The sequence below is a fragment of the Nicotiana tabacum genome, chromosome 20 (assembly GCF_000715075.1).
Source record: "Nicotiana tabacum cultivar K326 chromosome 20, ASM71507v2, whole genome shotgun sequence".
NCBI classification, from domain to species: Eukaryota; Viridiplantae; Streptophyta; class Magnoliopsida; order Solanales; family Solanaceae; genus Nicotiana; species Nicotiana tabacum.
The window spans coordinates 135427984-135442316 of NC_134099.1; the positions used below are offsets into that span (position 1 = coordinate 135427984).

The window sequence follows — 14333 nt, forward strand, 5'->3', positions numbered from 1 at the left end:
CCCTTCCTATCAATCTCGGAGGAATTTAGGACTCCTATCCTATAGAAGCAAGTAGAAGGCTCAAGTATACCTCCACAAATAACGCACATAGATAGCATAACTCGTGCACAGCTAAAGTCTGAATTCATAATCCTAAAGCAGGGTGTTTAAGTGATAGCAGCAGAACCAGATTTATTACATGACTCAAAAAAAAAGTCCGAATCAGGGTTGCCTACTGATTTTAATAGTTGATAATTAAACAAAGGCAGTTTCAGTTATTACCTAAGGCTTGCCTAGGTGTAAAGCAAGATGCAGTAGTTATTTAGAATTATTGAAAGACGGTTTGGAGCTGATTTTTTACCCTAAGAGCATGTTGTTTTAATCAGATGCAGAGATTATTACCAGTTATTTTAACCGGGAGAATCAAGTGTGAAGCTGTTTTTACCTCTTTTATAATCAATAATTTACACTAAGTGTGAATGCAAGTGCAAAGAAGATCCTAAAACATGGTGTCTAAGGTGCATGTATAAAACTCATGACGCAGAATTCCTAGAGCAGGATTTCTAAATGCATAGGCAGGATTGCAGAATTTCCTAAGAGCAGGATTTCTAAATGCATATGGCAGGATTGCAGAATTTCCTAAGAGCAGGATTTCTAAATGCACATGGCAGGGTTGTAGAATTTTCCTAAGAGCAGAATTTCTAAGTGCATAGACATAGAGCATGGATCAATGAATGAGGTGCTGAAGCAAGAAAAATAGGCCCTAAGAACATGATTTCTAATGCATTGTATGAATCCTAAGCATGGTTTCTATTTCACAATTAGGAATATAAACCTAATAACATGGCTTCTACCCTTAACAAATTATAGCATGCATATTTACCCTATCCCTTTTTACTAACCACCCCAATACTTGTTTACAAATTATTACAAACCATGTGAGGGAATTACATAAGTAGAAATGAAAAATAAGAAGCTACACTATAGGAAGCCTAATTAGGACTTCCTCTCTAAGTTATGTAATAAACCACCTCAAGTGGCAATATTATTCTATAGCCTTTCTCATATTTGGGTGTGTTAGAGTTCCCAAAGGACCTCCAGGGATCCCGGACAGTGCTCACACCCAGATTGCATAACCAAGAGTAAGTGCAGTATGGAAGGGTCCACTCTTATATGTCCAGGTTCAGAGGGATCTCAAGGGTCCCAAAGCAAGGCTCACAGAAAAGGGACAGAACCTAGTGGTCTAAGAGTATATGTGAGAGTGCTTGACATAGATTTATAGGAGTTGAGTTGGAAAACAGTTTTGAAAACAGTCATGTTTGAAGTGAGTTTGCAAAAAGACAACAGAATAGTTGCTTAAGCAAAACAAAAGGGAAGGGGATAGGAGCAACAACAACACATACAGAACAAGTTCAAAGAGCAGTACAACTTCAGAAGTCAGGGAAGTAGGGGTTGGGGACACAGAGGGTCCAAATTTAAACACATAATCATGGCTGAGAAAAGATGCACATAGACCAGCAAATACAAAGGGTGAGAGGGGATAATTGGTCTTCAAAACACAAACAACTACTTCAGGGGAATCATGCTTGGAATTATAACAGTAATAAAACATAGGGACAGGGTATGGAAGTAGTCATGTAGGGGACTTATTACACATAATCAGTCAAGAATTAGTATTAATCAAGTACATTAGGAGACACACTAGTTGAGGGACATAAACAGGAACAAGTAAACATGCTGATTACATTTGAACAAGGGAGGGCAAAATTTTAGGCATGCTGAGTAAAGCAGTAAACAAGAAGTGCAATTTAATAGCATGAGCCATTAAATCCGTGCAGAAAGAGACAGGGATTGACAAACAAGGGAACACATAGAGTTGAGTTTCAGAATTTGAACAAGGAACATACCAGTTGAAGAAGCAAAGTGCAGAAAAAGTAAAGCAATCAGAGTTCTACAGTCTAGCCTTGGCTTCCAACCGGCTAGACAAAGCAGTAGCACAAATAGTAGAGAAAGAAGACAGAGCTTGAGTGTATATGTGTGTGTTCTAAACTAATTGTTCGTGTGTTGAGAGGTAAAACAAGAGTGTATATATAGCACTTTAGGAGTAGAACTAATAAGGTAAAGGGAATCAGAGTTCAATCAATTAAGAATCAATCAACAAATCACAAAATCAATTATCATAAGGGAGTCGAGAATAGACCCCTTAATTAGGGGCAATTGATTAACGATAATAACAAGAGAGTCTAATTAAGGCAAGAATCTCAATCATACAAAGTAAAAGATCAATAAAAATCACAAAGTCATACTGACAGATAGTTAAGGCAAGTGTGATCAATTAAAATTACAAATAAGGAAACAAATAAAGTTCATGCATACGAATCTTTAACAGAACAAACCAGGCAACATTTCAAAAATAATACTAATTTGAAGAGAGGAAAAATATTAGTTTTCCGTAAATAGACAAATATGCAAAAATAGAATTTCATAAGCATGCATAAACTTGCCAAGAGATCGACTTAGAAACCCTAGTAGAGATGAACTAGGGTAAAAGTCATGAGATACTGAATGAGGCTAAAGGGGAAAATCATGAAAGTCAAAGCACAACACCAACAATGTAACAAGTAGCTCGGAAAGACTTAGAGTCAAAGCAAAACATAAGAAAATTAGAGCCTTAACACAAACTAGTTAGGGTCCAGACAATCTTAGCAGAAATCAGTCAATAATACCTAAGAACATATGATTAACACTCAAAAATCATGAAAACTTTGAGAAGACGAGTTTCATTAAACCCTAGTTTAGAAAAGAGCCACTAAAATCAAAATAGTTACTCAAAACAGGAGATTTTTTTAAGTAAAACGTTTAATAACACTTGAATCATCTCAGATCTGAGAAGAATCGAACAATAGTGAGTTAGGGTTTCGAAAAAAATAGCAAAGATGAAGAAAATATCGGTTAAAACTCATGGATACACTTAGATCTAAGACATATCTAAAGAAAAATGGAAAATCTCAGGAGCTAGGGTTTCAGAGAACCAAGGAAGATGAGAAAACATTAGATCGTTACCGATTTCAGCCGGAAAAATCATGGATCTTACTCGAACGACCATGGATGGCCGGAAAGTAGCATAAGAGACCAGGGTGGAAGTTGAGCAAGATCTGGACTAGATCTCTTCGAGATCTTTCCACGAAATCACAAAAATGGGCAGCCAAGAGACGTAGGAGACGAGTATACATCTCAAACAGCCATGGGAATCCATGGATTGAGTGAGGATCGAAGGGGATTAGGGCTGGTTTGGGTGGCGACAGCTAGGGTTTGAGTTAGGTTTTCAGAGAGAATTGGAGAGGAAAGGGGATTCAAGGGCGGTGGATTGGTAAGTATGATTTAGGTTAGGGGGTCGTTTGGGTTAAAAAAGGTAAGGGGAAATAGGGGTCGTTGATCTTAGAGATCAACGGCCAGGATGAGACGAGTAGGTGGGGATCCGAGTTTGGGTAGGATTTAAATTGGGGTAGGGTTGGTTTTTAATTGAAATTGGGTTGGGAAATTGGGTTTTGATTTGGGCTATAATTGAAAGCCAATTTGGCTACATTTTAAATAGCCATTTTTCCCCTTTTTATTTATAAAAATAGTAAATAGTTTCTGAAAACTAATTTAAAGTACAAAAATGATTTATAATACATAATTAACAATTTAAAAATACAGGATCCAATTTTATGCATATAAAACTTAATTACATCTTAAAAGGGCTAATATTGCAATTATGTGCAAATTAGTTTTAAAAATACTAAATAAAATTGTAAAAATTAATTTAGCCATATTTCGGCATAAATATAGAAATACAATAGATGAATTATCAAAATAATAATTTTGGAAATAATTATTAGGGATTTTATGGATAAAAAGGGAAAATAAATCAATTTAAACCTTTTAAAATTATAGAAAAATAATAAAAACCTTGGATATGCTTATGTATGTATATATATGCTATTTTGCAGGTATTTGCATATTTAAGAAATATATAGAGAAAAATTGGGTATCAACAAGCCTTATGCAATTAGGGAGGCAATTCTTGGCCTCATGCTAGAAAAGGAGACAGTGCTTAGTCTCGATGCAAGGAAAGGCAGTGCTTAGCCTTATCCAATTGGGGAGGCAATGCTTAGCCTCATGTAGGAGGAGGAGACAATGCTTAGTCTCAATGCAAGGAAAGGCAGTGCTTAGCCTCATGCAATTGGGGAGGCAATGCTTAGCCTCATGTAGGAGGAGGAGACAATGCTTAGTCTCATGCAAGGAAAGGCAGTGCTTAGCCTTATGCAATTGGGGAGGTAATGCTTAGCCTCATGCAGAAAGGAGACAATGCTTAGTCTCATGCAAAGAAAGGCAGTGCTTAGCCTTATGCAATTGGGGAGATAATGCTTAGCCTCATGCAGAAAGGAGACAATGCTTAGTCTCATGCAAAGAAAGGCAGTGCTTAGCCTTATGTAGTTAAGGAGGCAATGCTTATCCTCATGCAAAATAGGAGACAGTACTTAGTGTCATGCAAAGAAAGGTAGTGCTTAGCCTTATGCAATTAGGGAGGCAATGCTTAGCCTCATGCGAAGAATGAGAGGAAGATGGAAAAATATTTTTAGCTGAAGATGTTTGTGCTAGATGATTTGTTGTCTTGAAGACAACGTCTTGATGTATCTACGAGTATCATTGTCTTATTGTACCTGCATTCAAAGAAAAATTGTGAGTTCTGTGGGGAAGGTTGGTTCGCGTTTTTGTCTTCTGCCTTGCCTGTGCTCCTGTCTTAAGATCCTGTTTGAGTTACCCTGGGTAACATCTGGCTGCCATAGAAATAAATTTTTCGATAAATATGTATATAGTTGTTTAAAATATAGTAGTATGCGATATTGAGCTAGTTAGATGAACCAATGGCTGTGACATATTTTAGAGACATTGCAACCTCCTTGCTTTCGAATTTTGAGGGTCCTCCTCAAAATTCTGTCCCAGTTTGAAAGCAATTCTTTGACTGCTCTGCGTATGACAAAATTGGTTGGGCTTGCTTCAGAATTTTGAGGGTCCTCCTCAAAATTCTACCCTAGTTTCTGACCATGAAAAAATGAAGATTTTATTAAGATGTGACCGAAGCCACATGGCTACCTACATATCCTCTCTTAAACGGGAATCAGGTCGAGTGTAGTTCAGTTACATCAAATGAAAAAATGTAAACAATCCTAAACATAGTATCTCTTGACTACGTTTGAGTTGATATGTTTTGGCCAAATCTCTCCGTCCATTTCTGCAAGTATGAGTGCTCCTCCTGTTAGTACTCGATGAACTATGTAAGGCCCTTGCCAGTTGGGAGAAAACTCCCCTTTGGCTTCATCCTGATGTGGGGAGATTTGCTTTAGCACTAACTGCCCTGGTGTGAATTGTGTAGGCTTGACCCTTTTGTTGAAAGCTCTGGACATTTTGTTCTGATAAAGTTGACCGTGACATATTGCATTCATTCTTTTTCCGTCAATGAGAGTCAGTTGTTCATAACGACTTTGTATCCATTCTACATCATTGAGTTCGGCCTCTTGTATGATTCTCAAATAAGTAATTTCTACTTCGGCGGGAATGACGGCTTTAGTACCATAGACCAGCAAATAAGGAGTTGCCCCGGTTGATGTGCAAATCGTGGTACGATATCCAAGTCGGGCGAACAGTAACTTCTCATGCCATTGTTTGTGATTATCTACCATCTTCCTTAATATCTTCTTGATATTCTTGTTGGCAGCTTCTACGGTTCCATTCATTTGTAAACTAATCAATGATGTAAATTGATGTTTTGAAATATATATACTATTTGAGAAAATATGAGGGCAAAATTGGGTGTCAACAAGTGTTGGATACGCGATCGGTATATAAGACCCAGAGGTTTGGAGAGAAGCTTGGACAGCTTCCTCCTCGACCTCCGGCATTATCTTTATGCTGAAGTCTGCGACAAAGTTGGCAAGAACTTGCGACTTTATTGCTTTTTGTGGCTGATATGTGATATCGTGCTCGCTTAGCTTGATGGCCTATTTGGCCAGTCTCCCCGATAATTCAGGTTTATGTAAACTGCTTCTCAGAGGAAAGGTGGTAACGACCGAGATAGGGTGACGATGAAAATTGGGTCTAAGCTTTCGTGAAGCTAAGACTAGTGTCAGGGCCAATTTTTTGAGGTGTGGGTACCTTGTTTTGGCGTCGACAAGTGTTTTGCTAATGTAATAAATAGAAGATTGCATACATTAACTTCTCAGATCACGACTGCACTTACTGCCACTTCGGAGACAACGAGGTAGACAAGGAGATATTCTCTGGGTTCGAGCTTCGAGAGCAGAGATGGTGATGAAAAATACGCCTTTAGATCTCGCAGAGCTTGTACGCACTCGGGCGTCCCCTCAGAGCTGTTATCCTTTTGAGTACACCAAAAAACCTATGACATCTATCGGAAGACCACGAGATAAATCTTGATAGGACGGCGATTCGACCAGTCAACCTTTGAACTTGCTTCTTAGTAGTCAATTGCTCTGGTATCCCTTCTATGGCTTTGATTTGGTCTGGGTTGACTTAGATCCCCCGTTGTGACACTAAGAAACCCAAAAACTTCCCCGAGGCTATGCCAAACACCCACTTCTCTAGGTTTAGTTTCATCCTGTACCGTCTTAATATGTCGAAAGATTCCTTATAATAGGTCGATATGGTCCTCTGCCCTTACAGATTTGACCAGCATGTCGTCGATATACACCTCTATGGTCTTGCCGAGCTAATCTTTGAACATCTTTGTGACCAATCTTTGATACATAGCTCATGCGTTCTTCAGCCCGAATGGCATGACCCTATAACAATATGTCCTTCAGTGGGTGATGAACATGGTTTTCTCCTAGTCCTCTTCTTCCATAAGTATCTGGTTATAGGCCGAGCATGCATCCAGAAAACTCAGCAGCTCGTGCCCGGCTGTCACGTCGATGAGTTGGTCGATATATGGTAATGGGAACGAATCCTTCGGGTATGCTTTTTTTAAGTCTGTGACGTCTACACACATCTTCTACTTCCCGTTTTTCTTTTTGACCATCACTACGTTGGCAATCCACTTGGGGTATTTTGACACCCTAATGGAGCCATTTTCTAATAACTTCTCCACCTCCTCGTGGACGGCATCGTTGATGGCGGGGTTGAATTTTCATCTGACCTGCCTTACCGAGGGGTATAATGGATCTACGTTTAATTTGTGTGTGGCGATCTCCTTGGGGGATGCCCGGCATATCTGCATGGCTGAAGGCAAACAACTCTGCATTAGTTATTAGGAATTGACTAAATTTACATGGTTCTTGGAGTTTACAGTTGATGTAGGCCTTTTGCTCGAATCGCTGGGGTCTAATTGAACGGGGTCGAGATCCTCTATAGTTGAGTCCGTGGCTTCAACCGTTTTGGGGTCCATGGTGACATCCATAGTCTCTTCTTATGTCGACCTCAACCCTATTGCTAAGCCTCTTTTTCCTTGTCTTTCTTCTGTTGGGTTGTCGTGCTATCTAAGGTGATGTTATAACATTCTCAGGATGTGCCCTGTTCTCCCCATATGTTAAATATCCCCCAAGGCATTGGGAATTGGATTACATTGTATAAGTTGGAGAGGGCGGCTCTCATGGGATATATCTATAGTCGTCCTACTATGGCATTGTATGTGGTGGCTCTATCTATGATATGGAACATTGTCTCTAGAGTTATGCTGCTGGCCAAGATGGGAAGTGTAATTTCACTCGATGTCCGTTCAACTGCATTATTAAAACCGGTTAGTGTGATGCAGCGTGGCACTATCTTGTCCTTGAGTCTCATCTGGGTGAGGACTCGCGGATGGATAATGCATGCTCCACTACCATTATCTACCATGATATGTTTGACATCAGTATCTAAAATTTGTAAAGTAATGACAAGAGCATCGTTGTGAGGGAATGTCAAACCGTCGATATTTGACTCATCGAAGATGATACTTTCTTCGAGTCCGGCATACCGTTCACGCATGATAGATCTTTTGAGCTTGCGAGTGGCAATAAATTTAACACTGTTGATGGAGGCATCGTCGTTGTCGCTGATGATCATGTTGATGGTACGAGCCAGCGACGATGGCTTTGGCGGGCCTTGATGTTCACGAACTCTAGCGAAGTTGTTTCTCCCCTTGTTGCTCAACAGCTTTTTGAGGTGTCCTTGCTGCAATATGTTCACAACCTCTTGCTTGAGGGTGATATAGTCTTTTGTCTTGTGTTTTCGTTCCTGGTAAAATATGTAGAGGGCGCCAGTTTTTCTAGTGCTAGGGTCGGACCTAATCTTTGGCGGCCACTTCACCTTCGTTATGAGTCTCTCCAGGGCATAGACTATTTTTATAGGTGACACACAAAAATTGTGAGCAGACAATAAGGGGGCATACCTCTCTCATTCCAGTGAGTCCCCGTCCTCGGCCTAGATGGGCCTTCATCATAACGGAAGGAAGGTGGGGTGTGGGCCCTGACATATGGCTGATGTTGTTCCCTATTTGGTCGTGAGACCATGTGATCCCTCCTTATGTTGTCTCTTCATTCTTTCCTGGGCTCAATTTTTACCAAGACGATCCATCGAGTTGGTCCGTTGAGGTCGTTATCATCTGCTCGGACTTCAGTATGGTAAGCATTGTGGATTTCATCCCAAGTGGTTGGAGGGTACTTCATCAACTGGCTGAGCAATTTTCTGGTTGCTCTTGAACCCTCTCTACTCAACCCGTTCTGAAAAGCCGTGACTGCCATTCCTTCGGACACATTTGGTAGGGTTATTCTTACCCTATTGAATTGGGAGAGAAAGTCCCTCAATCCCTCTCCCATGTACTTCTTGATGGCGAAGATGTTGTTTACTCTTGTTTTGACTTTCTTGGCCACGGCATGCGCCATTTCGAATTTATCATCCATTTCTTCGAAGGTTTATATGGAACGGGCTGGTAGCTGTGAATACCATGTTAATGCTCTTCCCGTGAGGGTTTCGCCAAATTTCTTCAGCAAAATAGAGGACATTTTTTCCTTGGTGAGGTCGTTTCCCTTCATAGCGGTGACGTAATGAGTCACACGATCTTCGAGGTCAGTCGTTTCGTCATATATCCTGAGATATGGCTACATTTTGAAGGCAGTAGCTTAGGGGCGCGTGATATCTTGTTGACTCGTTCTTGGTGTTCTTTCATTTGATCTCTGAGCATTTTGTTTTCATTCTCTATTTCTTCCATCCTTTTTAGAATGGCGGCGAGAACGCCGTCACCTGCATTGTTAGTAATATTGTAAGTTATACCTGGTATTGATTGGTCGTCCTGCTCGTTTGCTAGTTGCATTGTGTGGGCTCTTGCGGTCTCTATGGTTGTGCATGGAGCAGGTTTATTGAGCATGCTTGCTAACATATCAGGCAGCCACGCTTCGAGGAACTTTTTCATGGCGGGTGGCGTACCCTCTCCTGTGGACATGGAGTCCCGTTTTCCATTTGGTTTTGTTATGTTGCAATGGAAGGAAGGCGACCTCTCGCGCCTAGGGAGGCAGTGGGTGTCACATCATCGCCTAGCGTTTCACAACTCTCGTTGATAACATCCATGAGGTTTCCAGGGAAGTCACTCGTCATTTTAGTCCTATCTCCTTACCCGAAAAAGGGGTGGGATCTGTGGATATTCTTTCTTATAATGATGTATAATTAATGAGTCTTTGAACATTCAGGTTGTTCTTGGATCAAGTGAAAAAGTTAGACAAGAATCTTAGTAAAAATGTTATTTTTATATCCTTGCAATATGGCCAAATTCTCTCTATAAAGTCAATGTGTTTTCTTACAAGTGAATATCTTATGTCCCCTATCATTATATCTTTTTCTATTTATAGGGACATATTCATAAAACCCTAATAGTGCAAGTACAAAGAATATCCACTAGAATATTCTCTTTTTTCCTCACCATACCAATAAAGACAAGCAGAAAACATAGAAAACGATACCTTGATGAGAGTAAGGAGTTGTACAGATTCACAAATAGTTGAGTCTTTCTTTAGGGTATTTTCAAATAGAATTGGTGTGCTTCTTTACCTAATAATTGGATCAAGAAACCCAAAACGGAAAAGGGTCAAATATGCCCGTGAACTATTGAAAGTAATCGGGAGGAGAAAAAGTGAATCACTTTATTAACGGCAAGGATAATTTTGTACTCAAATACAAACGGAGGCCATAATTGCTTTATTTTCAATAGTTCAGGGACATATTTGGACCTTTTCCGAACCCAACATATGAAACATCGAAATAGACCGGAGAATATAGGTACCTATTTCTGTTTTACGAAATTTCCATTGTCAAGCAATTTAACGTGAAGAAGAATTTGCTTTGCAACTACTAAAAATAAAGAATTTCAATTATTACAATATATATAGACCGTGCAATTTTTTTTTAGACATTATTTGTGCAATTTTACTTGACAAAACGTTTTGCAAGAAGTAACCAATGTAACCGAAATTTTATCATCCCTATTTTTTCGTCATTTTACAAATGGGTTGTTTAATAATTTTACAAAAAGAATAAAAAAATTATGGAGCAAATCGTAAAAGAAAAAGGATAAGGTGTCTATTGTAAAAATGAAGCTACGTTATGGGTGAATAATGCAAAGAGCATTATAACGTAAATACTGAATTTCATTTTTCTTAAGGGTATTCTGGTAATCGCAGCTCGACCAAGGTATAAGTAATCTTGTCAGCGGAAAACAGCAAAAGAGCGATCGAGGAAGAAGAGAGCGGCGGAGAAAAAATGGCGTCGAACGCAGCAGCACCATTCTGGAGGTCAGCTGGGATGACTTACATAACATATTCAAACCTGTGCGCTAATCTGGTTAGGAACTGTCTTAAGGAGCCTTACAAGTACGAAGCCCTGACCCGTGAGAAGGTCCATTACTCTGTCTCCAAATGGGTTGATGGCAAACCTCAAAAACCCAGTAAGCAATTCTTACTCTTTGTCCTTTTTTATTAATTAATAACGTTTGTTGCTGCTTAAAAGTATAGATCTTTCTGCTGATTCAATAGTTAGATAATAGTCCAGTAATTATTATTTTTTTAATTTGCTTATTTTGATGGTTATTATAACGGAAAAGGGTTGGACTTCTGACTCGGTGATTGGATTTTTTGGGCTGTGTGTGTGTCTGTCAAATTTTGAGGATCTTTTTGGTATTGGTTAACTCTGTTCTGAGAGTGCTCTAAAATTCTCACTCAACAGGGGCCGATTTAGTGTGTAAGTTATGGGTTCTCTCGAACTTAGTAGCTTTGGATAATACCTTGTATGTGTTAAAAAATTCAGTAAATAAGTACAACAATAGATTTTGAACCATGTAAATCTATTGAACTATAGTAGAATCCCGAACTCGAATCGAAGTTCAAATTCTGAATTCCAATAAAAAAGAACTTTGGTGAATTTGTATCCTCTATCCTCCCTCCATAGCATCAGGTAGATAATGCAATAGGTGTCCTAATTATAGATATGGAAGTTTGGTCATTAATTTCCTTGGCTGGATTTGTGTTTGGCGTTACTTTTTATGTGGAAGTTGGACTATGCCAATGATTGCTTATATTTGCTTTTAGCTTTTGAGTGTACACATCTGTAGAGACTTGATAAATTTTATTGCTGAAAAAGCTTTTTCAGCGGCTGTAGTGGCAACTATTACAAGCAATCGGTTTTCCTTAAGTGGAAAGCAAGAGAACAATTGAGATTCTTATTTTTCCCTACTAGTGTTCTTGAGTGATCACCAAGTCCCTCTAAATTGGATACCCTTTTATCAATGTGTAATTAGCAAGTTGATTCGCTAGGATAGTCATGCTAAATTCATCAAAATTAATAGGGTATAATTATACCATTCTCACTATCTTTCTAATTTCAAAATTAGAAAATAAATCAACTAAATTCAAGCAAGCTACTTCATGAAAATCACTTGTCATGTCATTAAACAATCATTAAGTTTTTTGAAGTTTTTAATCAACAATTTTATTAAACATAGGATAATAATGTAAAGTAGTATTATCAACGACTTTACATCATGATCTTCCAGAGTCAACATAGAGCACATCAAAATTAGGTATCAAAATGCCTTGTTTCATTTGAAATGTATATACCTTATCATTAAATGAATCTCATCCATTATTGCTCAATATTTGCGGTTTTCTCTTTGCTACTTTAATAAGTATCATGATATTTGCAATATTTTGGGCCTTTCTCAGTAGGGATACATTGAGCTCATATGTAACTCACGACATATTTGTTATTAAATGCAACAAGAAAGCAAACTCACTTTTTTTACAACGTCCAAGATATCTCAATGTCGTAGCTCTTTCATTTAAAGTACTTGCATTTTCAACAAGAGTATCAAGTACATCAATAGTAAAACTAGACAACATATAAATAAGTTTTGAAATGACTTGAAGTGAGATAATTATTGTCTATAATAAGATCAAATTATTTGCTCATGCCTTTACTAGTTTCTAGCTTACCCGTATCTAATGCTTATTGGAGTTTTGTTTTATAAGATTTTCAAAGTTCATGAGAAGTTTACAACACATCCAAAGTATTCGAAATCAATGATACAAATTCTCACTAGAATACACTTTTTAGAAACCGCAACAAGAGTTAGTTGTAGTTGATGCGCAAAACAATGAATATAATTAACCAATCTACTTTCTTGTTTGATCGACATTTTATGACCATTGATACTACTTTGTGAAGGTGTTGGTTTATGTTTAGTCAACAATGGCATGCCAATTGGAAGAGTTGGTGGAAAGAGTTGGTGTGGATGCTAGGAGGAAGCTTCCTCCTTTGATGTCACCTATGACATCAAGAGGAGGTAGTTTGATGTCACCAATGACATCAAGAGGAGGTCTTTACCTCTATAAATAGATGCACTCCTTCATTTGTAGAAACCATCCCAAAAATAATACAACACATTGTAGTGAGTAGAGAGTTAAGAGAGTAATTCTCTTAAGTGTAATTGGGAACTCTCCCCTTCCTTTGTTAATATTAAAAAGGCAACTGTTCTCTGGTGGACGTAAGATTATTTTGATCCGAACCACGTTAAATCTTGTGTTCTTTCTTTTACGTTTCCGCTAACACTTTGCATATTGTTTCTACTGCATAACATTGTCTACGTACATAAGATAAACTTAAAGAATGATGAGCAAGTATATCAACAATTGCTTTCTTTTGAAATAAAGCACTAGTATTTTGAACATGAACAACTCCAATATTATCAACATATCGCAAAACAATAGCCACTTACTCTTTACATGACACGTCTAAGAAATCATCAACGATTAGAACAAAGTAGTTGGCATTTAAATCATGTATTATAGCCTAAGTTGTTTTTATCTTACATGCGATCACAATTTCTTTTTAAATTTTTGGAGAAGTCGTCTTATTGTGTTTTGGAGCATTTTCCAATGTAGGTTTAATATCACATCTATTTGTATATCATGAAAGAATTTCAATAAAATTACCTCTTTTTTTTTCAAAAACTTAAGCTACTTAGACTGATGCTGGCAATCTCGAAGGGAGATATTTGGACCTGGAGCAACTTGTCTTGATCTTTGATATATTAGGACGCGAGGAAAGGGAAAGAAGGTGATAAGCAAGAAGAATGTTAAAGAAGTCCCTATAAGTTCTTCACTTAGCCTTTCTATAGTCGTTCTTCGCATCTTCAATCAAAGCGCGTTCAATGACGATTCACTTTTATCATGATCGTGCAATGTCAATTCTTGATTCAAGAAAAGTCTTACCACATCAATCAAAATATTTAGACGAAGCCAATATTCATGTTTAGCTTGACCATATTGCATGTCAAATGCAACATGAATTGACTACTGTTGCATTAGATTTTCACAATTTCATTATAAACGTTGAATGGCATTCATAATCTAGCAAAAGCAAATTGTGAAGATCTATTATAACAAAAACAGTCAATTCATGCTGTATATGAGAGGCAATCTGATTAAGCATGAATATTGGCTTCACTTTAATTCTTCAATTGATGTTATAAGGGTTTCTAGCATCGAGGATTGACATTCCACAACCATGGCTCCAAAAAACAACTCATATTTGAAAAGAAATTGTGACCGCATGTACGATAGAATCAACTAAGGTTATAATAGAGGATCTAAATGGTGACTATTTTGCTCTGTTGGTTGATAAATCTTTAGACATGTCACTGCAAAGAGCAAGTTATTGTTTTGCAATATGTTGATAAAAAGATTTGTGATGGAAATGTTTGTTCATGTTCAAGATATTAGTGATTTATCGATAAATAAACCTACTGTTGATATATTTTTTAATTGTTT

At 38.0% G+C, this 14333-nt stretch overlaps 1 protein-coding gene across 1 annotated transcript; it reads right to left on the reverse strand.

Annotated features, from left to right (window-relative positions):
• Positions 1-7641: 7641 nt before the first annotated feature.
• On the reverse strand, positions 7642-8921 carry LOC107793471 (uncharacterized). Its single transcript, XM_075240365.1, has 2 exons — positions 8583-8921; positions 7642-8256 (listed from the first exon to the last, which is right to left on the reverse strand). The coding sequence occupies exons 1-2, from the start codon at positions 8919-8921 to the stop codon at positions 7642-7644; spliced, it is 954 nt and encodes a 317-aa protein (XP_075096466.1).
• Between the last annotated feature and the right edge of the window lie 5412 nt (positions 8922-14333).